General features: G+C 39.8%; 1 protein-coding gene across 9 annotated transcripts in view; it reads left to right on the plus strand.

Moving 5' to 3' along the window:
- GatA (glutamyl-tRNA(Gln) amidotransferase subunit A, mitochondrial) overlaps positions 1-26,600 on the plus strand; it is an 89,705-nt gene that overhangs the window by 21,763 nt on the left and 41,342 nt on the right. For all 9 annotated transcript variants that reach the window (XM_053781312.1, XM_053781075.1, XM_053781154.1 and 6 more), the window contains exons 2-5: positions 1,671-1,857; positions 4,088-4,378; positions 14,287-14,406; positions 23,578-23,779. In XM_053781312.1, coding sequence (XP_053637287.1) covers positions 1,673-1,857; positions 4,088-4,378; positions 14,287-14,406; positions 23,578-23,779 — 798 coding nt within the window. In that variant the 5' untranslated portion in view covers positions 1,671-1,672. The remainder of the gene's footprint in view (positions 1-1,670; positions 1,858-4,087; positions 4,379-14,286; positions 14,407-23,577; positions 23,780-26,600) is intronic.

Raw genomic sequence — 26,600 nt, forward strand, 5'->3', positions numbered from 1 at the left:
CAGGTTAGTGTTCACTCAAACATAAGCAAAGCTAGACTGCTCATGGCGCCTGCGCGGGGACGCGGACAGTGCGGGCTGGCAGACAAGTCCCGTACCCGGCTGTCCGAAATTAGGGGCGCATTCGATAATTGGGACACAGTTTGTCCGAAAAAATGGTCTTATTTTCGAAACGTTCGATATGTGATACGTTTGATTTTTGAGGTTTCACTGTATGTGTCTACTTTTAGTTCATTCAAGTCCGTTTGTAAGAGTTTGTAAAACATTTACCTCAATATTTTTTTATTATAATAATAATTACCTCACAATGCAAATACTCTTACATTGTTTACAAGTTGTACAAGTTAGTACAGAATAAACAAACAGCAACACACCATTTTTAGAGTGAATGAAAATAATAATAATAATAATAATAATATTATTATTATTATTATTATTAATAATAATAATAATATTATTATTATTATAAAAAGCACTAAACCCACAAGGGTTGTGACTTGCTATATAGAGAGTAAAGGCATACGAAAAGAATATTTTTCTACAGTTATCCCCCAGTGTTTGACTAGAGAAAACGTAATTCTTCCGACACTACCTACACAGCTGCTTTGTAAACAAGTCTCATATTTACATTAATTTTTATTCTGTGAGTGTATGTATCATGTTTATATGCTATGTAATGGGTTTCATATATAATTTTGAGGAAAATATCATAGATGGCTTAATGAAAATGCCTATATTGATGTAAAATAAGACATTTAGTGTGCCCAAGAGTGATTATTATTACGTAGTATTGGCGTCATGAGTAGAGAGAGACTTCGCGATTTTAATGTGTACCTGCACACCAGCACAGTGCGTAAGTATATTTAGGTACAGGTGCACATAAGTATAATTATCAGAGTACATATAAAATATGCAGTAACTTTAAAACACTTGAAATTTTGGAAAGTTACCTGACATAATAGATGTGGTCACGGAAAATGTAAACAAACTGGGTGGGGGGGGGGGCCATATTTGAAAGACCGCTTGCCGTATAGCAAATTTTGGTAATAATTTGACAGCGGAACGCCGTAAGGCAAAACACCGTAAAGCAGGGCCTTACTGTATAAATACTAATGGTGACATCTGTGAAATATCTGCCTTTGATGGGAAAGGGAGGGAGGAAGGGGGGGCTCCCTTCATGCCAGTCACAGGAGCTACCCTTCCCTTCCCTTCCTTTTATTAAACTTGATTATCTCTCACTTCAAAGTGCTGTATGACCCTTTCTTGTTTAGCACTTTCCATGAATATAAAAACAATTTCATATTAACAATATTCAAAGAGATACAGTTAAAAAATCAAGTGATGGTGGTCTCTTTTGATCACATAAGAGCAGATTACTGGTAGAAATTGGGTCAGCATTTACAAATGAATTCATACAGAGCAAATCTTCATAAAGCAAGGGGAAACCTGTACATTATTCACATGCAAACACTTTCATTATTTATCCATTACTCTCTATTTAGCAGCTTTTACTTCCATTTATATTAAATATTTTAGTTGAACTCCATTTATTTATTTCACAGTGTATGTTAACTTAAGAATTGTCATCATTTCTTAAGGTGTATTGGTAATTGCTGATTAGTTCTTTTAAATTTAATGCACCATAATAAGTAATGTGAGAATATTGGTTGCAGATATGGGGATGAACTATTTAAGTCTTAGTATAAGAGATGTTTCATCTCTGCTGAAGCAAAAAACCATCTCATCATTAGAGCTCTGCAATGCAGCCTTGAAGCGTCAAAATGCCGTGGCTAAACTACATCCCTTTATCACCCACACACCAGATCTCGCTAGAGAGTCTGCACTTCACTCCCAGAAAAGGTTAGAAGTTTCTTTAGCAAATTTGCTTTATTGGTTTTTATGTTCAAGCAGCCATTTTCAGTAAGAGTTTTACAATTTCAAATTTAATATGCAGTGCAATAAGATAGCTGTTAATTGTTGATGCTATTACCATAGTAAATATTTCATTTAAGGAGCTTTGTACAAATATGGTACTGTAATTACTGCAAATTTACATTGCAGTTTATTACTGATGATCTTTTATGGGGTCACCTAAAGATTTATCTCTCTCTCTCTCTCCAGCCTCAGGACAACTGTGAAATATATACAGGAGAGTCCTGCTTTTACAGCAGGTTAGGTTCCAGGTTACTGCTATAAAGCAAGAATCATTGTAAAGTGAAACATAGCCTTTTTTTAATTTCACATGCATATAAAAGCCTGATAACAAGTTTACATTATCATATATTAAGTGAGCAATAGAGCTAGGCTTAAACAAGGCATATGCAGTACACACATTAATTGCCCAAAAATATTTTTGTCCCTTGCTAATAGTGAGTGGTGAACATATTTATTGTAGGAAGTCTGAATAAATGAAAAATGGTTATAATTGAAAACCGCTGCATTAATGAAACACTGTGAAATGAAGCGCTATAAAGTGGGGCCCTCTTATATCTGACTGGCAGCCATGTGTAGTATAATGAAGAGTATGTTAAAGACTATTTATGCAGCAGTTGAATAATGGTAAATTTTCAGGTTAGTTTAAGTTAAGTTACAACAACATATATTGAATCACAAATAAGGAAATTGAAAATAAATGAATGCTGCAACTCTGACAACACAGATCAACATCTCTCTGCATTTTGGCCATTAGTTACCAGTCAAATAGACTCGGCCTATTTTTTATTATCTAAACCCTAATCAGTGTTGAGTTAAGTTTTAAACAGTGGAACCTCGGCTTACAAATACCCCACCATGCGAATTTTTCAGGATAAGAACAGTCGCTCGATCGATAATTTGCTTCTGGATATGAACAATATTTCAGGATGCGAACTTCCCCCTCAAGGGAGGTTCCTTGGTGAGGGGCTCTTGATCAAGGGAATTGGGTCTGTGCTCCACTTCCCTAAATTAATAATAATAATAATAATAATTATTTGTAGATGTCACGGAACTTCACGAGGATTTTGACAAACTCAATTCCTGGTCAGAAAAGTAGCAGATGCAGCTCAATGTAGATAAATGCAAGGTTCTGAAGCTCAGGAGTATCCATAACCCTAGTACTTATCAGTTAAAACACTTGAAATTTTGGAAGGTTTCCAGACATAATGGAGAGACGCGGTGCTCACGGAGAATGTAAACAAACCGGGTGGGACGTGGTGAGTGTATTAGAAAGTCAGGTAGGGGGGGGCATATAGCGAGTTTTGGTCATAGTAATTTGAAATGTCCTTATTAGCGAAACGCCCTAAAGCGGAGTCCTACTGTATATAGTTATACAGGGTGTCCATGTGAAACCGGTTTGATTTTGAATCTTTTTAGATACTGAAAGAAAGAACAGTAGGACTCAAAATTTGCAATGTTTGTAAACTGCAAGCTTCAGTTAACAAACATTTTTCTTGAAGTGCATCTCGTGAAAATGTTTGCTTATTTATGCGTTCTTTCAAGGTTGCCCATTTATTTTTGGCTTGGTTATTGACCTTTAAATTGAAAACTAACCATAGAATTTTGTTCAAAATTTCTTCATTTTCTTGTCCATGTCCAAATTTTTTTCTGGACATTTTTCTTACTATTGTTGTCAAGTGCATAACTTGACAAAACTACAACCTGTAGATGATGCACCTTTAACTGTATTCCAACATGCTTACCTTAATATGTTCACTGAAACAATAATCTTTCCTCACTGAATAGTGCATCAGTGAACATTTACTGAGTGCACAAGTTTGAATGTACGTATTTGGTAAAAAACTATAAAAAAATTATTTTCTATAATTCATTCTTAAAAAAATCGCATATATACTTGTCCTGACATTGGAAAGCTGAGTCATTGTTCATAAGTAATTAACTGGTTATATAGTGCCAACATCATAAGTGTGAAACCTCATAAGTCAGAACATTATAAATTGGGGCCCTACTGTCTGCATAAAATTAAAAAAAAAAAAAAAAGACTGTTCCCGTACTGTATGTGACTTGTATACAGTGTATAAATTTTTCTTGGCAAAGCCAGGGGGTTATAATTACTCTTAATAGCTTACCTGTGATTTTTCTTCCACATTCAAAGGTATGATAGAGGAGAGCAAAACCTCCCGTTGGATGGGATTCCAGTAGCAGTCAAAGACAATTTCTGTACTTCAGGGATTCCAACAACATGTGGCTCAGTAATGTTGCAGAATTATATCCCCACTTACTCTGCAACTGTGGTAAGGAGACTCCAGAAGGCTGGTGCAGTAATTGTTGGTAAAACAAACTTGGATGAGTTTGGGATGGGATCTGGAACAACAGACTCCACATTTGGGCCATCTAAAAACATTTATCGCTCTGGAGTTGAGTATAACTTTCTCCACCCAAGCAGGTAAAATATAATTTCTTGAGCATTTAACAAGTTGTTGTTGTTGATAATGACTAGGTACTAATTTGCTTAATTTTTCAAAGTAATCATTGGCAATAGAGCTGAAATGTAAACTGTATATTTTCATTTCTATTTAATCATTAATACTTATTAATATTTATATATGAATAACTTCAACTTGATAATGTCATAATGATGTGAAAATATTATGATTAGTAGCTACTATTTAACAAGACAAAGAATCAATATCATCATGCCATGTCACATATCTTGAAGGAGCAAGATATGTGTTATTCATCACATTTCTTAAAGGCCAAGTTAGTATGTAAGCATTGCTAAGTAGGTCAGAGGATCTTTATTATAGAGATGCAAAAGAAAGTTATTCAATGAAATGTGTAAAATACATTCTCCACCCTACTTGTGTTGCATTTACAGGATTGCAGATAGAATGAATGATAGCAGGACTGGGCAAAAGTAAGTACAGTGGACCCCCGCCTTACGATATTAATTCGTTCTGAGAGCTCATCGTAAGCCGAAGTTATCGTTAGCCGAATTAATTTTCCCCATAAGAAATAATGGAAATCAAATTAATCCCTTCCTGACACCCCAAAGTATGAAAAAAAAAAATTTTTTTACCACATGAAATATTAATTTTAATAATGCACACAAACTTAAGAAGACATGCACAATTACTACTCTACTAAGAATAGAATACATGACACTTACCTTTATTGAAGATCTGGTGATGATTGATGGGATGGGAGGAGGGGAGAGTGTGGAAGTTATTGTTTAGAAGGGGAATCCCCTTCCATTAGGACTTGAGGTAGCAAGTCCTTTTCTGGGGTTACTTCGCTTCTTTTAATGCCACTAGGACCAGCTTGAGAGTCACTGGACTTCTGTCGCACAACAAATCTGTCCATAGAGCTCTGTACCTCCCATTCCTTTAAGATGTTCCTAAAATGGGTCATAACATTGTCATTGTACAGGTTGCCAACACGGCTTGCAGTAGCTGTATCAGGGCGATTTTCATCCGTAAAGGTTTGCAGTTCAACCCACTTTGCACACATTTCCTTAATCTCTTTTTCCAATTCCATACTAATTCTCGCCCTTTTTACCACAGGGATAGCACTAGAAGCTTTCTTGGGGTCCATGGTGACTTATTTTGCAGTTTTTTTTTTTTTTCAACAAACCGGCCGTATCCCACCTAGGCAGGGTGACCCAAAAAGAAAAAAGTTTCTCTTTTTAAATTTAGTAATTTATACAGGAGAAGGGGTTACTAGCCCCTTGCTCCTGGCATTTTAGACGCTTCTTACGACACGCATGGCTTACGGAGGAAGAATTCTATTCCACTTCCCCATGGAGATAAGAGGAAATAAACAAGAACAAGAACTAGAAAGAAAACAGAAGAAAACCCAGAGAGGTGTGTATATATATGCTTGTACATGTATGTGTAGTGTGACCTGAGTGTAAGTAGAAGTAGCAAGACATACCTGAAATCTTGCATGTTCATGAGACAGAAAAAAGGACACCAGCAATCCTACCATCATGTAAAACAATTACAGGCTTTTGTTTTACACTCGCTTGTCAGGACGGTAGTACCTCCCTGGGCGGTTGCTGTCTACCAACCTACTACTGAATTATTTTGCAGTTACAAGCACTAAAAACACTGGGATAATGTGAAATGTACCAAATGTATGCGTAGATGCGACCGCACAGGCTGGCTTGTAAATACTGGCGCTGAGGCCACACGTAGAACACCTCCCGGACGAATCATGTAAGGCGAGTTTTTTGACGTGAGGCAAGGCAAAATTTTTGCGTTCAAATGCTTCGTATGGCGGATTTAACATAACGCAATGCGTTCGTAAGGCAGGGGTCCGCTGTACTACATAATAAAGAAACAAAGAGCAGATAATGTATTTTAATGAGAGAAAGTATGTGTGAAGGAGTGTGTAGTACTCTGTTATTTTTAAAGAGTACAGTGGACCCTCGATTTTCGCGATTAATTCATTCCAGAGAGTCTGCCAAAAGTCAAAATTCATGAAAATCGAAACCATTTTCCCCATAAGAAATACAGTGGACCCTTGACCAACGATATTAATCCATTCCTGAGAGCTCATCGTTAATCGAAATTATCGTTAGTCGAGTTAATTTTCCCCATAAGAAATCATGGAAATCAAATTAATCCATGCAAGACACGAAAAAGTATTGAAAAAAAAAATTTTTACCTCATGAAATATTAATTTTAATACACACAAACTGAAGAAGACATGTACGATGACATGACATTTAGCTTTATTGAAGATCTGGTGATGATTGATGGGACGGGAGGAGGGAAGAGTGTGGATGGTGTTAGTGTTTAGAAGGGGAATCCCCTTACATTAGGACTTGAGGTGTCAAGTCCTTTTCCGGGGTTACTTCCCTTCTTCTTTTAATGCCACTAGGACCAGCTTGAGAGTCACTGGACCTCTGTCGCACAACATATCTGTCCATAGAGGCCTGTACCTCCCGTTCCTTTATGACATTCCTAAAGTGTTTCACAACATTGTCAGTGTCACAATTAAACACTTGTTCAGTTTTCAATTCTTCACTGTCTATGTACTCCTTGAATTCCTGCACATATTTTTCAGCTGCTTTTTGGTCCGAACTGGCAGCCTCACCATGCCTTATCACACTATGTATGCCACTACGATTCTTAAATCTCTCACACCAACCTTTGCTGGCCTTAAATTCACTCACATCACCACTAGTTGCAGGCATTTTTCTAATTAAATCGTCATTCAACTTCCTAGCCTTTTCACATATGATCGCTTGAGAGATGCTATCTCCTGCTATCTGTTTTTCATTTATCCACACCAATAACAGTCTCTCAACATTTTCTATCACTTGCGATCTCAGTTTCGAAAACATAGTTGCACCTTTGGCAAGAACAGCTTCCTTGATTGCCGTTTTCTTGGCCACAATAGTAGCGATGATTGATTGGGGTTTTGTGTACAACCTGGCCAGCTCGGAGACACGCACTCCACTTTCATACTTAGCAATGATCTCTTTCTTCATATCCATAGTAATTCTCACCCTTTTTGCTGTAGGGTTGGCACTAGAAGATTTCTTGGGGCCCATGGTGACTTATTTTGCAGGTGCAATCACTAAAAATGCTATGATAATATGAAATGTTTTGATTGTATGTTTGGATGGGACCGCGGTGGCTGGCTGGCTTGTAAACACTGGCCACAAGTGGACACGTCTCAAACGGAACGAATCGTGTTGGTCGAGTTTTTTAGCGCTAGTCGAGGCAAAATTTTTGCGTTAAAATGTATCACTAGTCGGATTTAAAGTTAGATGATGCCATCGTTGGTCGAGGGTCCACTGTAATGTAAATCCAATTAATCTGCTCCAGACAACCAAAAGTATTAACAAAAAATTATTTTTTTATAGATTAAATATAGAGTTACATAAAGAAAAGAATGAGAAATTAATATGAAGCAATAATAAAATGTATACTGTAAATGAACATTTATCACATTTACCTTTATTGAAGACTCTTGTTGGTGTACGGAAGACGGGAGGAGGGGAGAGGGTTAGGGTGATTTTTATTTTATTATCACACTGGCCGATTCCCACCAAGGCAGGGTGGCCCGAAAAAGAAAAACTTTCACCACCATTCACTCCATCACTGTCTTGCCAGAAGGGTGCTTTACACTACAGTTTTTAAACTGCAACATTAACACCCCTCCTGATGTTCCTTCATAAATGTTTGCACCTCACTCTACTTTGCTCAAATGTCCTTAATCTTTGAAGAAGGCACCTTCTTCCCTCTCTCTTCCTCTTCCTCTGAAGCAATTTCCTCAGTGTACATAACATAAGAAAGCAGGAACACTGCAGCAGGCCTGTTGGCCCATACTAGGCAGGTCCTTCACAAACCATCCCACAAACAGAATATTTGCCCAACACAGTTTTCAATGCTCCCCAAGCAATAAGCTTTGATAATTCTGTTCACTCATGCGCAAGTCCCACTCATATCAAATCGTGTGTGTAGGGAAGTACCCTGGCTGGTGTGTGTGGGGAAGTACCCTGGCTGGTTTGTGTGGGGAAGTACCCTGGCTGGTGTGTGGGGAAGTGCCCTGGCTGGTGTGTGTGGGGAAGTACCCTGGCTGGTGTACATAAGAACATAAGAAAGCAGGAATACTGCAGCAGGCCTGTTGGCCCATACTAGGCAGGTCCTTCACATACCATTCCACTAACAGAATATTTGCCCAACCCAATTTTCAATGCTCCCCAAGCAATAAGCTTTGATAATTCTATTCACTCATGTGCAAATCCCACTCAAATCAAATTGTATGTGTGGGGAAGTACCCTGGCTGGTGTGTGTGGGGAAGTACCCTGGCTGGTTTGTGTAAGGAAGTACCCTGGCTGGTGTGTGTGGGGAAGTACCCTGACTGGTGTTTTCTTTCTTGAATTCTATTGTGTTTCTCGCCTTCTTTACCAAAGGGCTTTCTTTGGGCCCATGGTGGCTTATTTAGCATTTGCAAGCACAAAAACAATGGATTATTATGAAATTTATCATATGAATGCGGGGGGTGATGGTCACTCGCCAAGAAACAATGCCACACTGAATGGTGTATGTGGGAGGCTTTGTGTGCACATGGGCCCTGGGACGCGTTCCTTATGACCACCGAATTCAAAGGCAAATCATGAAAATTGAAGCTACATTTTGACGAAAAAAGTTGTCAATAATCGAAATTCACGAAAATTGAGACTCAAGAAATTCGAGGGTCCACTGTACTGTACTGTAATATGGAATCAGGATTGCATATGTGATCAATATGCAGTCATTAAGAGGTCCATTGTTTCCGTTATATTGTTAATTTCCATGGTTTTCATGATCTTAAAAGCTATAGAATTCTTACTGGCATCTGTACAGCTAGCAGTTTCAATTGTGATCTGTGCCTACAGACGTCTTGTCTTCATCTTTCTGTTTCTCTCTCCAACTTTTCCCTCCCACCTTGTCTTCTGGTGCAAATCTACTCTTTCTTCCTTTCATTCCAGAATCTTTGCTTCTCTACTTTGGACTTGGACTCGCTCCTCCTTGATCATTTCGAGTTACTTTCAGATGTCACTACTTCTGTGTACATTAATGACCTTAGATAACCAAGTATCTACTTACTGCAAGGCAAACAGGGATAGCAAGTGTAAGGAAACACTCCCAACATTTCCACCCATGCTGGAGATTGAACCATGGACACTTGGTGTGACCTCAATTATACTCAAATTACTAGAGTCAGTTATAGCTGATATTATAAGAAGCCATCTTGATAAGCATAATTTGATCAATGATACTCAGCATGGTTTCATAAAAGGCCGTTCCTGTCTAACTAATTTATTAACCTTCTTCAGTTAAGCTTTTGAGGCTGTTGATCATGATAAGGAATTTGATATGTTTATTTAGATTTTAGTAAGGATTTTGATAGAGTACTGCACCAAAGACTGCTAAAGAAAGTGGCAGCTCATGGCATTGGGGGAAAAGTGCTCTCATGGAATGAGTCATGGCTCATGGACAGGAAGCAGAGAGTGTGCATAAATGGGGTTAAATCTGAGTGGGGATCTGTAACAAGTGGCGTTCCACAGGGATTAGTCTTAGGCCCGTTGCTGTTTATAATATATATCAGTGACCTTGATGAGGGAATTGCTAGTGAAATGAGCAAATTTGCTAATGACACGAAGATAGGTAGGATAATTGATTCAAAAGTAGATATCTTGGAACTTCAAGAGGATTTAGACAAACTCAATACCTGGTCAGAAAAGTGGCAGATGCAGTTCAATGTAGATAAATGCAAGGTTCTGAGGCTCGGGAGTGTCCATAACCCTAGCACTTATAAATTAAATAATGTAGAACTTAGCCATACAGATTGCAAAGAGGACTTGGGGGCTATGGTAAGCAGCAACCTTAAACCAAGACAACAATGCCTAAGCATACATAATAAGGCAAACAGATTACTGGGATTTATATCAAGAAGTGTAAGCAACTGAAGTCCAGCAGTTATATTACAGCTTTATGCATCATTAGTAAGGCCTCGCCTAGATTATGCAGTTCAGTTCTGGTCTCCATATTACAGAATAGACATAAATTCGTTTGAAAACATTCAGCGTAGAGTGACTAAATTAATACATAACATTAGAAATTTTCCTTATGAAGAAATATTGAAGACCCTTAAACTACATTCAGTTGTAAGACGAAGAATGAGGGGAGACGTGATTGAAGTATATGAGTGGATATATATGAGGATATTCCTCCAGGAGAGAACCCGCAATAATGGATTCAAATTAAATAAATTTAGATTTAGAAAGGATATAGGAAAGTACTGGTTTGGTAATGGGGTAGTTGATGAGTGGAATGGTCAGCCTAGTAGGGTTATCGAAGCTAAAACCTTGGGTAGTTTCAAATTTAGATTGGATAAGTATATGAGTGAGAGGGGTTGGATTTGAGTGGGACTAGCATGTGAGTTTATAGAATTGTCAAATCTTATTGCTTGGGTAGTGTTTATTCTGTAGTGGGTTGGATTTGTGAAGGACCTGCCTAGTATGGGCCAACAGGCCTACTGCAGGGTTCCTCCTTTCTTATGTTCTTATGTATGTGTGATGCAAGTGCTTTGCTAACATAGCCACGTGCCACACTTCCTTGTTAAGTGGTGCTGGTTCAGTTCCTTACTGCTCTTCTTTTACAATACTGTATGTGTGTACGAACAGTATATACTGAATATATACAGTGGACCCCCGGTTATTGGCCGGTTCTGTTATCGACCAACTCGGTGATCGGCCGGTTTTTCAGCGCCCGGTTATCGCCGTTAATTCGGTGATCGGCCATTTCGGACTCATCCACCCGCCAGCTGGGGCCACTTGCGTGTCAGTTTGGCTGTGTCTTTTGGTGGCTGAGGAAGCTTCTGCTCATACATCCAAACATTTTGCTTATTTCCCATTGTAGATAAATTAGACACATTTGCAACTCTTGGGTATCTTTATTGAGGAAACGTTTTGCCACACAGTGGCTTCATCAGTCCATACAAAGGAGAAACATGAAGAACAGGAGGAGAATGAGGTAATCAGTCCCTCAGCCTTGAGTCGATGTGGTCAGTCCATCAATCTTGAATGGAATACAGCATATCTGCGGAGAAGTAGCTTATATACTGTAGGCAGGAGAGGTGCAGCAGTCGTAGATGGTGTCACATTTATCCAATGTGGAAGTAGGTTGTACCCAAGGGTTAGGCAAGTGAAGAATTCCCAAGTATATGAACCATTCATATACAATTTTCCATTGCAGTTTGTGTTATTTTTGCAGTGCAACTCCAAATAAAGTTCCTGTGGTAAAGAAAGTGAAACACACCATGGAATTCAAGTGTGAAGTGATAGAAAAGTTTGAGAGTGGTATGAGGGTGCTGGAACTTGCCAGGATGTACAGCAAGAATAAATCAACAATTACATACATCCTGGCAAAGAAAGAACAAATCAAGGATGCTAATGTTGCAAAAGGAGTAACTTTTCTAACTAAACAAAGGCCACCAATATTGGAAGAGATGTAAAAGTTATTATTATTGTGGATTAAGGAAAAAGAATTAGTGGGAGACAGTGTTGTGGAGTCGATTATTTGTGAGAAGGCAAGACAGTTGCATGAGGATCTTGCAAAGAAAATGCCTGGAACAAGTGCTGCAATTTGTGAATTTAGGGCCAGCATAGGATTGTTTGATAGAATTAAGAAGCGTAGTGGCATACACAGTGTTGTAAGGCATGGTGAGGCTGCAAGTTCTGACAAATGTGCTGCTGAAATATTCGTGCAGGAATTCCAGTGGTACATAGAGGCTGAAGGATTCAAACCCCAACAAGTGTTCACTTGTGACAAAACAGGCCTGTTTTGGAAGAAAATGTCAAACAGAACCTACATAACCCAGGAGGAAAAGGCACAAGCGTATGAGAGACAGGCTTACTCTTTTGTTGTGTGGTAATGCTGGTGAGGATTTCAAAGTGAAGCCTTTACTTGTGTATCACTCAGAAAATCCCAGTGTGGTCAAGAAAAACAGTGTCATGAAGAATAGATTGTATGTGATGTGGAAAGCTAATCATATGGCATGGGTCACAAGGCAAATTTTCAAAGAGTGCATTAATTAATGATGTGTTTGGCCCAAGTGTGAAAAAATACCCCCTGGAAAAGAAATTGCCACTCAAGTGCCCCCTGGTACTGGACAATGCTCCTGCACATCCTCCAGACTTGGAAGACCAAGTGTTTAGGGACTTCAGTTTTATAAAAGTGAAGTTCTTGCTTCTTAACACCACTCCTCTCCTCCAGCCCATGGACCAACAGGTCATTTCTAACTTCAAAAACTCAAGACAAAAGCAGTGTTTCGAAAGTGCTTTGAAGTGACCTCTGACACTCAGTTGATGCTAAGAGAGTTCTGGAGGAATCACTTCACTCTCCTCCATTGCATAAGCCTTATAGGTAAGGCTTGGGAGAGAATGACTTCCAGGACTTTGAACTCTGCTTGAAGAAAACTGTGGCCAGATTGTGTCCAAGAGAGGGATTTTGAAGAGTTTGAGGCTCACCCTGCCGATCCTGTGGACTCTATTGTGGCACTGGGGAAGTCGCTGGGGTTGGAGGTGAGTGGCAAGGATGTGGAAGAGTTGGTGGAGGACCACAGGGAAGAGCTAACCACTGAAGAGCTGCAAGAGCTTCAACTTGAACAGCAACAGACTGCAGCTGAGGAACTTGCTTCAGAGGAGGAGGAAGAGGAAGTGAAGGGGGTCCCTTCTTCATTGATTAAGAACATTTGTGCAAAGTGGAATGATGTGCAAAGTTTTGTCGAGAGGTACCACCCTGACAAAGCTGCAACAAACCATATCTGTAACATTTTTAGTGACAAAACTCTGTCCCACTTCAGGGAAATCTTAGAGACGCCAGAAACAGAGCACTCTGGACAGTTATTTTGTGAGACAGGGGTCCCGTGACTCTCAAGCTGGTCCTAGTGGCATTAAAAGACAAAGAAGGGAAGTAACCCCAGAGAAGGCTTGGCTACATAGAGTCTTTATGGAGGGGGATTCCCCTTCTAAACACTAACTCCTCCCTCTTTCCTCCTCCCTATCTTCCAGAAGCCAGCATTAGCCTTCAATAAATGTATATAATGTTTATATAATTGTTAAAAAAAATATTTTTTTGTGAATATTTTTATCTGTAACGGATTAATTGTATTTACATTAATTCTTATGGGAAATATTATTTCGGTTTTCGGTTGACCTTCTGGAATGGATTACGGCCGATAACCGAGGGTCCACTGTATATACATTAATGTAGAAGTAGTAGGTTGGTAGACAGCATCCGCCCAGGGAGGTACTACCTTCCTACCAAGCGAGTGTTAAATGGAAGCCTGTAATTGTTTTACATGATGGTAGGATTGCTGATGTCTTGTTTTTGTCTCATAAACATTCAGAATTTCAGGTATGTCTTATGTCTTGCTACTGCTACTCTCACTTAGGTCACACTACACTTGCATATATGTACAAGCATACATATACATACCCCTCTGGGTTTTCTTCCATTTTCTTATTAGTACTTATTCATGATTATTTCCTCTTATCTCAATGGGGAAGTGGAACAGAATTCTTCTTCTGTAAGCCATGCATGTAATAGGAGGTGACTAACATGCTGGGAGCAAGGGGCTAGTAACCCCTTCTCCTGTATACATTACTAAAGTTAAAAAGAGAAACTTTTGTTTTTCTTTTTTTTGGGCCACCCCACCTTGGTGGGATATAGCCGGTTTGTTGAAAGAAGAAAGATATACATTAATGTGTATATGTAATTACCTATTTGTGTTTGTGCATGTATGAATTTTTACTGTATATACAGTTCCTTATGTCTGTATTCATTCCCACAGAGAATATGATAACATCCTTTCTAGAATCCCATCTACTGCACTTGAAAATGGAGATTGGTATGTAACGGGAGGCAGCTCTGGGGGTAGCGCTTTGGCTGTGGCATCGGGCACAACTTTCTTGTAAGTCATTTGTGTACATATTTGCTTTACTAATGGCATGATACAATAAAGTTTTTCATATAATGCATATCAGCAATTCTGTTTTTAATTGTATCGATTCTGATTTATTCAGCTCTGTATAGAGTAGAAAATCTGATTTCTTTTTTGCTGTCTAACACAAGCTTTCTCCAGTCATCAGAAAAATCATTACACAGGAGCACATATATACCTTGCCAGGTGAATTAAAATGCAGTGTTTTGTATATAGTATTCCTCCTGAAGAACGACTGTAGATGGAATGTAATCCTGAATAATAACTGAAAATAAACTTAGGATACCCCTCATAGAATAAGTTGCTTTTCCTCGTGTGATAATCTCTCATGCTTGATGATTATGAACAACAAACACTAGCATGGTATGCAGCTCACTCTCTGTCTCAGTCTACTCTTTCATAACACTTTCATTTCTAGCTTAATTATCTCTCTGTATAATACTATGGAACCTACTTTAATCCTTATTACTGTATAGGCAGGCAACCCCCAACCAATGCCTCCCCCAATTTTTTTTTTTTAAATACTCTGGCCCTCTCACACAGAAGTAGGGTGAGACACTCTGACATGCCTGTTTCATGTCCAAGCCCCTACCACTCAGACCTTCTTTTATCCCTCCTTTGCCATTTATTCATGTCAAGATAATTCTTCTTCTCCTAATAAAAAATTTTTTAGGGTTTGATATATTGATTCCTATGAATTGAACCTCCGTTGATAACATCACGCTTGTGGGAAATGACAGTTGGATTTTCAACAGTGCAACTGTTAGGTAAGACACATATGCAACAGTTAGGTATCTTTATTTCGAAACGTTTCACCTACACAGTAAGCTTCTTCAGTTGAGTACAGAAAAGTTGATAGAAGCAGAAGAGACTTGAAACGATGTAATCAGTCCATCACCCTTGAGGTTTTGAGGTGGTCAGTCCCTCAGTCTGGAGAAGAGTATTGTTCCATAGTCTGAAACAATATGGAGTTGAAGTGACAGGGTGGAGCCTTTTATACCGCCAGGAGATGAGATGCAGGCCACTAGTAGAGGTAAGAATGTAGTCATTGGGGGGTCATGTCCCTCTCAAATCCAGCCATTCTCACTAGTAGAAGTTGTCCAAGTTGGTTTCAGTTCTGTACCAAGATACCTTTGTGTTGCAGTGTCTGACAGAGTGAATATTAAAATGGTATAAATACCGACAGGTTGTTAGGTAAGGCACATATGCAACAGTTAGGTGTCTTTATTTCGAAACATTTCGCCTACATAGTAGGCTTCTTCAGTCGAGTACAGAAAAGTTGATAGAAGCAGAAGAGACTTGACAACTAGTGAGAATGGCTGGATTTGAGAGGAACGTGACCTCCCAGCGACTACATTCTTACCTCTACTAGTGGCCTACATCTCACCTCCTGGCGGTATATAAGGCTCCATCCTGTCACTTCAACTCCATATTGTTTCAGACTATGGAACAATACTCTTCTCCAGACTGACGGACTGACCACCTCAAAACTTCAAGGGTAATGGACTGATTACATCATCTTCAAGTCTCTTCTGCTTCTATCAACTTTTCTGTACTCGACTGAAGAAGCCTTGTGTAGGCGAAACGTTTCGAAATAAAGATACCTAACTGTTGCATATGTGTCTTACCTAACAACCTGTCGGTATTTTATACCATTTTAATATTCAACAGTGCAACTTTCAATTCCTCTCCAGGAACCTATTATGTTGTAAGTGGGGATGTCACCTGTATACACCTCTAGGTGAATGTACACCAACACCCTAATGCTGTGTTTTCATGCAAGATGGGGTGTGTTTCAAGGCAGGAAGAAAGGAAAGGGTGGTGGGTGGGATGCTTATAGTGGTGTATTGAAGAAGTGTTTCTATGGGTTATTATCTCTTGAGGGTTATCCCAAGAAAGTCAAGCATGATGGCTTATTTCCTTAACTCTTTCAGTGGCCGTCACATAGAATTACTTCTCTGAGGCCAGGGTCTCTCATGTAGTTTTTCATTATGAGTTCAGCTCACTTGGATAAGCTGTGAGTGGTAAATTTTAGCCTAGATATGAGAAAATGGGTCTGTGCAAACATTCCTGCCCCACATAATGCATGATGGGAAAACTACTCTGTGTGGATAGTTTAAAATAAGAACTTTGAGGTGTTTTCTCACATGGTTTTTATGAAAATATTGACTGTTTCTTGGTATCATTTGATAGAATGGAAGACACACAGGATAACCCCTATAAACACCAAGAGAAAACTGGAGAGGCCCACAGCAAGAGATGATTTTGATTGGTTACAGAACAGAAGTAGCTTGAAATTGAATTCAAATCAGGAGAAATATTAAATTTTTGCTGATATTCCTGAGGGTGGGTAAGGGGAGGGGTAACAGGTGCTGCGTGCGAGTGAAAAAAAATCGAAAAATTATGGAAATTGAGTTATTGTTATAGAAAAATAACTTAATTCTCTGGCAACACAGTGTTACAAGAATCAATGTTCTACGACATTTCTAGAAGGAATTACAGTCATTTTAATTGTGTATGGTGACATCGACGCTGGCATCATGACTGCTCACATCCTGTAAATGTTTTCGGATTTTTTTCCTTTTTTTTGTTGTTATTTCTTGTATTATTCTTTCTAATATAATAATTGACTATTTGGCATCATATAAGAGTGGGCGGAGTTTATCCGTAGAGTGCCAGCCAATCAGGAACCGGCTGGGAACATTCCCGCTCTTGGGAGGCAGGAGGAGTTGGGAGAAAAGTCTTCATTATTGCACTAATATCAACTCTACGGCTTATTTATCTATTAGAATTGATCTAATATGACATTATAAACACTATAAATGACATATAAACATGATATACAGTGGACCCCTGCATACCGTTGGCATCACATAACGTTAAATCCACATAGCGATACATTTTATCACTAAAATTTTGCCTCGCATAGCACTAAAAATCTCGCTCAACGCTATTTATCCGAGACGTGTCTGTGTGAGGCCTGAGCCAGCCTGACATGTTCCGCTGGTGGCATTGTTTACAAGCCAGCCTCCGCGGTAACATCCAAGCATACAATCGGAACATTTCGTATTATTACAGCGTTTTTGGTGATTTTATCTGCAAAATAAGTGACCATGGGCCCCAAGAAAGCTTCTAGTGCCAACCCTGTGGTAAAAAGGGTGAGAAATATTATCGAAATACTGTGGTATCATGGTCAACTGCTGATGCTGCTGCTGCTGTAGCACTGTCAACTGCTGCTGCTGCTGCTGTAGCACCATCAGCTGCTGCTGCTGCTGTAGCACCGTCAGCTGCTGCTGCTGCTGTAGCACCGTCAGCTGCTGCTGCTGCTGTAGTACCATCTGCTGCTGCTGTAGCACCGTCTGCTGCTGCTGTAGCACTGTCAGCTGCTGCTGCTGCTGCTGTAGCACTGTCAGCTGCTGCTGCTGCTGCTGCACTGTCAGCTGCTGCTGCTGTAGCACTGTCAGCTGCTGCTGCTGCTGTAGCACCAGCTTCTGCTGCTGCTGTACCACCGTCAGCTGCTGCTGCTGCTGTAGTACCGTCTGCTGCTGCTGTAGCACTATCTGCTGCTGCTGTAGCACTGTCAGCTGCTGCTGCTGCTGTAGCACCGTCAGCTGCTGCTGCTGTTGTACCACCGTCAGCTGCTGCTGCTGCTGTAGCACCATCTGCTGCTGCTGTAGCACTGTCTGCTGCTGCTGTAGCACTGTCAGCTGCTGCTGTAGCACTGTCAGCTGCTGCTGTAGCACTGTCAGCTGCTGCTGCTGCTGCTGCTGCTGTAGCACCGTTGTTGGTGTGGCTTATTGAGAATACCAAGAAACAATTAACCCCAGAGGGTTAGCCACCCAGGATAACCCAAAAAAGTCAGTGTCATCAAAGACTGTCTAACTTATTTCCATTGGGGTCCTTAATCTTGTCTCCCAGGATGCAACCCACGCCAGTCGACTAACACCCAGGTGAACAGGGAAAAATGCCTGGAACTAGTGCTCATATTGGTGAATTTAAAGCCAGCAAAGGTTGGTTTGAGAGATTTAAGAATCGTAGTGGCATACACAGTGTGATAAGGCCTGTTCTGGAAGAAAATACCAAACAGGACCTACAGTACTCAGGAGGAAAAGGCACTCCCAGGACACAGTGTCTCATCAGTCATTGCTGCATCTTCAATAAAGGTAAGTGTCATTTATTCCTCATTTAGTAGAGTAGTACATGCACAATATATATTGTGCATGTACTACTCTACTATTGTGCATGTATCCTTCTCTCTGTGTGTAGGAAAACGTATATTTCATGTGGTAAAAAAATTTTTTTCATACTTTTGGGTGTCTTGCACGGATTAATTTGATTTCCATTATTTCTTATGGGGAAAATTCATTCGCATAACGATAATTTCGCATAACAATGAGCTCTCAGGAACGGATTAATATCGTTATGCAGGGGTTCACTGTATTCACTAGAATTAATAAAATGGGCCATAATATGGCGAGTGCCTACCAGGGATATTAGGAATAAAATAATTTCCCCTCCATCCTATAACGTCATCTTTGGTCTTGAGTAAGAGAAAACGGTGTTCACCAGTAAACCGTGAAATAAATGCAATTTTCTTAAAAAAATTTTTTTCCTGAGTCGGGAGGCAGGCTGGTGTTCCAGAGATTATCTTGGAAGTAAGTTATTGACTTATTTGATGAAGATGAGCCTTTATTATTGATTTAAATGAAATAATTTATTAACAAAAATCATAAATCAATGATTGTTCTAATTTCTGGTGAATACAGAATAATTTTATTCAAAACATTTTGGGAGTTGTGTGGGAGTAAAGGGCAAGGTATTGTGCAACATGTAAAAAACTTACCAACTTTATTTTTTTGTAGAATAAAGATAAGATATTTAGGGTGACTGCATTCACAGGAATATTGCATTATGATTGTTTTATGAGTACCAAGTCCCAAAAACCACCTTTCATAATGCCACTAATTTACATCTTCGTGCCAAATGTAATTTTCAGTATACGTGTATATATATTTTTTTTTTCTCCATGGGGAAGTAGAACAGAATTCTTCCTCCGTAAGCCATGCGTGTCGTAAGAGGTGACTAAAATGCCGGAAGCAAGGGGCTAGTAACCCATTCTCCTGTATAAATTACTAAATTTAAAAAGAGAAACTTTCGTTTTTCTTTTTGAGCCACCCTGCCTTGGTGGGATATGGCCGGTTTGTTGGAAAAAAAAAATTCAGCATTTTTTGGGCTATGTTATTGAAACTTACAGAGAATAAACTTCATGAACACATCTTCATGTACACCTAAAAATGAAAGAAATCAAACGAGAAAAAAAAATCGACCCAAACTGGTTACACCTCCCCTAAGGCTTTCCTACACATCCCAGTCTGTTTTGTGGTTTTTATTAGGTCTGATTCAATTATTGGGACATGGCAAACCATAACCAATTATTCCTGGTTATATTTTATTATCCAAAAAAATAAGAGTACTGTAACTCTTTTATTTTTGTGTGATTAAGAGTTGAGAATGGAAGGCAAGTATAATATAGGAGAGGCCAGGAAACATGAGTAATGAATAGAGGAGATGTTGTTTTAGTGCCAGGAATGCTTACATAGTTTTTTGTGGTATTTTTTTTAACTGTGTGAAATTACTGACTTCTGTGCACTTCATAGAACAGTTAAAAAGAGTTGAATGGGCAGTTTCTTGTGGTCAGTCAAAAGAATAGAAAGCATAAGAGAAAAATAACTAATAATTTAGTTAAATGGAGCAATAGAATTGGCTTAAAAGAAAAAGGACTCAAGGTGGTGAAATTGCCAGTGCATAAATTGTGCCACAACTGCTAACTTTGTGCCTCCAACCAACAACCTCCAGCTGGAGGCTGGAGGTTGCTGGTTGCAGTGGTGTGGGTGAAGGCATGTGACCTTGGGGTTGGGTAGTATGGGTGGGGTTGTGGGCAGTGTGGGTGAGGTTGCTGGATGTGTAGCGAGGGCATGTGGCCATTGGAGGGAGAGGGAGATTGAATGAACAGTTTGTGTGGGCAGAGGCATGTGGCTGAGGCATAGTACAGGATATGTATGAACATAGCACAAGGTGAGGTATTAGACATGTGCAAACAGAGGCCCTGAGCCTCTCTACATAGCCTCACTGCCAGGCACTCTAACCTTCACCCACTATCTCCAATGCCACCACCTATTTTTTACATTTTTTTTTTTTGCCCCCTCTGCCTATTTTTTTTTTTACACCCTTCTGCCCATACATTTTAGCCATCACCCACTTTTACCCATCCTCTCACCCACCTTCACCCATCCCATCACACACATGCCCTCAGCCTCCTGCCCATACATTGAAGGGTAGGATGGCTGTGGACTGACACCTTCACCCATCTCCCACAGTTGCCCTTCGCCCATATTTCCTCTCATGCTTCACCCCCATTGTGCTTTCTCGGCCCTCACCCCTCAACACTTGCACCCACCTCTCTCTCCCAAACACTCACCCTCATCTGCATATCCTCTCCCACATATCCTAACCCATCTGCCTTTACCCATCCCCACACCAGTGCCCATCTGACCATACACTACAGTGCCACATGGGATGTACAGTAAGTGAAAGGAACATGGGATTGCAGTGACAGCATGCACCACCTGTGGGTCACTCACACCCATTAGCTCAGGCCTTCACTCACCCTTCTTCACCCATTCTTTCACTAGTTCACATGCTCCCACTTACTAACTCGCCCCCTTCCACCCATTAGCTCACCCACTTGCCTACTAGCTCGCACCTTCATATCCACTAACCCCCTCCCACCCCCTAGCTTGCTTACTCCCTTGCTCCAGTCCACTAGATCACCCATTCCCACCCACTAGCTCACCCATTCCCACCTGCTAGCTTGTCTGTTCCCACCCACTAGCTCACCCACTCCTACCCAGTAGCTCACTTGCTCCTGCTCACTAGATCACCCATTCCCACCCACCCACTAGCTCACCTGCTTCCATCTGCTAGCTTACACCTTCATACCCACTAGCTAGATCACTCCCACCCTCTATCCCATAAGACAGTAGACTCAGGGGAAAGACTGCAGTATGTGCCACATATTCCCTTCATGTACTCCACCTTGTAAACCATTTTTATGGCATGTACATGGAAAATATGCCTCAATTTTGCAAAATGTATTAACATAAATAAATTTGTCCACTTTGTTAAATATGTAGCTGCATTTCATTACTGTAGATGAATAGTGATATTGTGCCATGAATGTGATACCAGGTATGTATTCCATACCTGGAGTATACCTGGAGAGGGTATAGATGGCTATACAACTTAGGTAGGTGGTATATCACATCAAGTCCCCAAGAACTTGAGTTAATTGACCTTTCACTGCTCACTCGTGTGACCTTCAACTTCTCATTTAGTTTTGTTCTTTCATAGTATTTTCGATATCTGATAAGAGAGACGATCCTGACTGTTGATAGACATTAATGACTTACATCGATTACTTTTAGTGAATTCCGTTATAGAGTCGCCTCTCCTCATGTAGTCCCTCTTGCTCTCAGACATTGTTTTTTCTGGTGGTAGTGTAATCTCTGTATCACACTGACACTTCTCTAAGTGGTGGATACCTTGTAGCTTTGAGTGGACAACTTCCATCATGGGTTTCATATGCAAGAGGCTTGGACATCCAACAAGCATGTGTGAGAATGTTAGAGAGGAGTAAGTGGAAGCAAGCAGTTTTTATGACTTGTGCTGTTGGAGTGTGAGCAAGGTAACATTTATGAAGAGATTTTGGGAAAACGGTAAGCCGGACTTGAGTCCTGGAGGTGTGAAGTACAGTGCCTGCATTCTGAAGAAGGGGTGGGGACATTGGAGTTTGGCAAGGCATCTAAGCTGAAATGTCGGCACACCTCTGGTAAGACTGTGGAGTGAATGTTGGTGAAAGTGTTTCTTGTTTTTTGGGGACTCATCCTACCTCAGTGGGAGATAGCTGGTGTATTGAAAAAAAGAAATTTGTTCAGCAGCATTCTGAGGAAAATAAACACACTGTATGCATTGATATTTCTGACAGTCGATATTAACCCGTAAACGGTCCAAACATATATATACGTTTTTACCGCTAGTGCCCCAAACGTATATGTACGTTTTATGTGTCCTACATTTAACATTGCCACAATAAGCCTGAGTCGCCTAGACATGTGAGAATGGGTGTGAGCACTCACTGTGCACCATATTAAAATAATTGGGGATGCCTGGGTACCATATGCTCTTTTTTCCTATTAAAAAACAACAATTTTTTTTTCTCAAAAACGTTGGGGCAGTACGGTAGTGAACGTATATATACGTTTGGACCGTTTACGGGTTAAATCACATTTACTCACTTGCATAATAATTAAATAAATTTATTTTTGTAATAAAATAATTGTATAATTACCCTCCTGGATGAAATAAACTGTAGCTATTTATGTTGAGTTTCATTTGACTTCTAAATGAATTTTAGTAACTTAGTATGCAGATCTGCCAGAGGGGTACCTAATCCTGATCAATCAGGCTGTTAGTGCTGGCACATAATTATTGGTGGGTGGGGAAGTGTGGTGGTGTGTTGTGGTAAGCATTGGTGCTTGGTGAAGTGTGGTGGTGTGTTGTGTTGGGCATTGATGTTTGGTGAAGTGTGGTGGCGTGTTGTGGTGAGCATTGATGCTTGGTGAAGTGTGGTGGTGTGTTGTGGTGAGCATTGATACTTGGTGAAGTGTGGTGGTGAGTAGTGGTGGGTGGTGAGGTGTGGCATGTTATGGTGAGTGGTGGTGGTGAAATGTGGTGGTATGTTGTGATGAGCACTGGTAGTTGGTGAGTTTGGTGGTGAGTTGTGATGAGTATTGGTGTGTGGGGGAAGTGTACAGCAGTGGTGGACTGTGATAGGTGAAGTTTAGTGGTTTCTTGTGATAAACAATGGTGGGTGAAGTTTAGTAGTGTCTTATAATAAACAATGGTGGGTGAATTGTGACCATAACAGTTAATAAACATTTCTGGATTTAACAAACTTTGTCCATTGTTTCCAAAATATGTTCAATCACAGTCCATTAAATTAAGGTTTTTATCTTAAATTATTGCACTATAACCTGTATCTGTTATGAGTGACAAGTCTTTTCCATATGTTGCTTTCAACAGGGCATTAGGGTCTGACACTGGAGGGTCTGTGCGCAACCCATCATCCTACTGTGGGGTCGTCGGTTTGAAACCCTCGTATGGGTTAGTGTCACGGTTTGGACTCATCAGCTTAGTTAACTCCTTAGATGTACCTGGGCTGTTCGGTCGCTATGTTGATGATGTTGCTACTATGCTCAGTGTTGTCTCTGGGCTGGACCCTCAGGTAGGCACCACATTAATTATATGCAATCACTTAATAAATATTTTTAACCATTATTACTTATTAAACTTGTAATTTATTTATATCACGACATGTACCAATATTGCAATTGCTACCTTACAGTAAAGCAACTTCTTATATTTGTTACTATAAAGTTTAAATTATACATTATATAATTTTACTTCAGCTAAACTAAATTCATTTGATCCCAAAACAGCTGAGAAAAATAGAAAAACTATCTTATTTGCCTATTCCAAAAAAGGTTAGAAAATCCATATTTCAAAACCAGTTTCTTCCAAAATATATGTAAATCCAACACACATGTGCCATATCACCACATACAAAGAAAACTCAACACCATAGAGACTAATGAATGTAAAAAGGTCTATACATGGATGACTACCAACAAACTCACCTTTAATGTTGAAAAAACAAATACAGTGGAACCTCCACTTTTGAGCGCATCTACGTGTGAGTTTTTTCAAATACGAGCAGTTGCTCAGTCGATTTTTTGCTTCCATACACGAGCTAAATCCATAAGCGAGCGGGCCTCAAGGGAGGCTCCTTAACCCTTTGACTGTCACAACCCCAAATCCTGAAGTGTCTCCTGGCATCGCAAAATATTTGAAAAAAAAAATTATTTTTTTCTTAAGAAATGATAGAGAATCTTTTCCCAATGATAATGACACCAAAAGTACGAAATTTGGTGGAAAACTTATGGAATTATGCTCTCGCGAAGTTAGCGACCTAGGTGACATTTATGCATCAGCGATTCCGCCCACTTTGAGCCCTATTTTCAGCCAATTCCATTGCTCCAGTCCACCAAACTCATAGCTATTTCTTTAGAACTCTATTTGTTCTATTGATTGAGTATGCAAAACCGCCCATATACCGATTTCAACTACCCAATAAAGTGGTCAGAAATTAGCAATTTGGCCAATTTCATGAATATTAAAAAATACGTAAATTTCAAAACAGGGTCCACAATGAACAATGCAGACATCCCTGGCACTAAAATAACACTTTCTCTGTTCATCAGTCACATCTCCAGGTCCCTGTTATAATACTCTTGCTTTCTATTTTGAATTTTTATTCACACAATACATAGAAGATTTACTGTTATGCAGACTACTGCAATATTGTAATAATTGTATAAATTACGTCAACCCATTCATGACTGTGTATTAGAATGGCTAGTTGGACATTTATTGGACAATGACGCCATTTGTTTACTCTTGAACATCAGTGCGGGAGGGAAGAGGAGCGATTGGTGGAATGATGATGTAAAGAGAGTAGTAAGGGAGAAAAAGTTAGCATACGAGAAGTTTTTACAAAGTAGAAGTCATGCAAGGAGGGAAGAGTATATGGAGAAAAAGAGAGAGGTTAAGAGAGTGGTGAAGCAATGTAAAAAGAGAGCAAATGAGAGAGTGGGTGAGATGTTATCAACAAATTTTGTTGAAAATAAGAAAAAGTTTTGGAGTGAAATTAACAAGTTAAGAAAGCCTAGAGAACAAATGGATTTGTCAGTTAAAAATAGGAGAGGAGAGTTATTAAATGGAGAGTCAGAGGTATTGGGAAGATGGAGGGAATATTTTGAGGAATTGTTAAATGTTGTTGAAGATAGGGAAGCTGTGATTTCGTGTATAGGGCAAGGAGGAATAACATTGTAGGAGTGAGGAAGAACCAGTTGTGAGTGGGGGGGAAGTTCGTGAGGCAGTAGGTAAAATGAAAGGGGGTAAAGCAGCCGGGATTGATGGGATAAAGATAGAAATGTTAAAAGCAGGTGGGGATATAGTTTTGGAGTGGATGGTGCAATTATTTAATAAATGTATGGAAGAGGGTAAGGTACCTAGGGATTGGCAGAGAGCATTCATAGTTCCTTTGTATAAAGGCAAAGGGGATAAAAGAGAGTGCAAAAATTATAGGGGGATAAGTCTGTTGAGTATACCTGGTAAAGTGTATGGTAGAGTTATTATAGAAAGAATTAAGAGTAAGACGGAGAATAGGATAGCAGATGAACAAGGAGGATTTAGGAAAGGTAGGGGGTGTGTGGACCAGGTGTTTACAGTGAAACATATAAGTGAACAGTATTTAGATAAGGCTAAAGAGGTCTTTGTGGCATTTATGGATTTGGAAAAGGCGTATGACAGGGTGGATAGGGGGGCAATGTGGCAGATGTTGCAGGTGTATGGTGTAGGAGGTAGGTTACTGAAAGCAGTGAAGAGTTTTTACGAGGATAGTGAGGCTCAAGTTAGAGTATGTAGGAAAGAGGGAAATTATTTCCCAGTTAAAGTAGGCCTTAGACAAGGATGTGTGATGTCACCGTGGTTGTTTAATATATTTATAGATGGAGTTGTAAGAGAAGTAAATGTGAGGGTCTTGGCAAGAGGCGTGGAGTTAAAAGATAAAGAATCACACATAAAGTGGGAGTTGTCACAGTTGCTCTTTGCTGATGACACTGTGCTCTTGGGAGATTCTGAAGAGAAGTTGCAGAGATTGGTGGATGAATTTGGTAGGGTGTGCAAAAGAAGAAAATTAAAAGTGAATACAGGAAAGAGTAAGGTTATGAGGATAACAAAAAGATTAGGTGATGAAAGATTGGATATCATATTGGAGGGAGAGAGTATGGAGGAGGTGAATGTATTCAGATATTTGGGATTGGACATTTCAGCGGATGGGTCTATGAAAGATGAGGTGAATCATAGAATTGATGAGGGGAAAAGGGTGAGTGGTGCACTTAGGAGTTTGTGGAGACAAAGAACTTTGTCCTTGGAGGCAAAGAGGGGAATGTATGAGAGTATAGTTTTACCAATGCTCTTATATG

Source organism: Cherax quadricarinatus, chromosome 2 (genome assembly GCF_038502225.1).
Source record: "Cherax quadricarinatus isolate ZL_2023a chromosome 2, ASM3850222v1, whole genome shotgun sequence".
NCBI lineage: Eukaryota > Metazoa > Arthropoda > Malacostraca > Decapoda > Parastacidae > Cherax > Cherax quadricarinatus.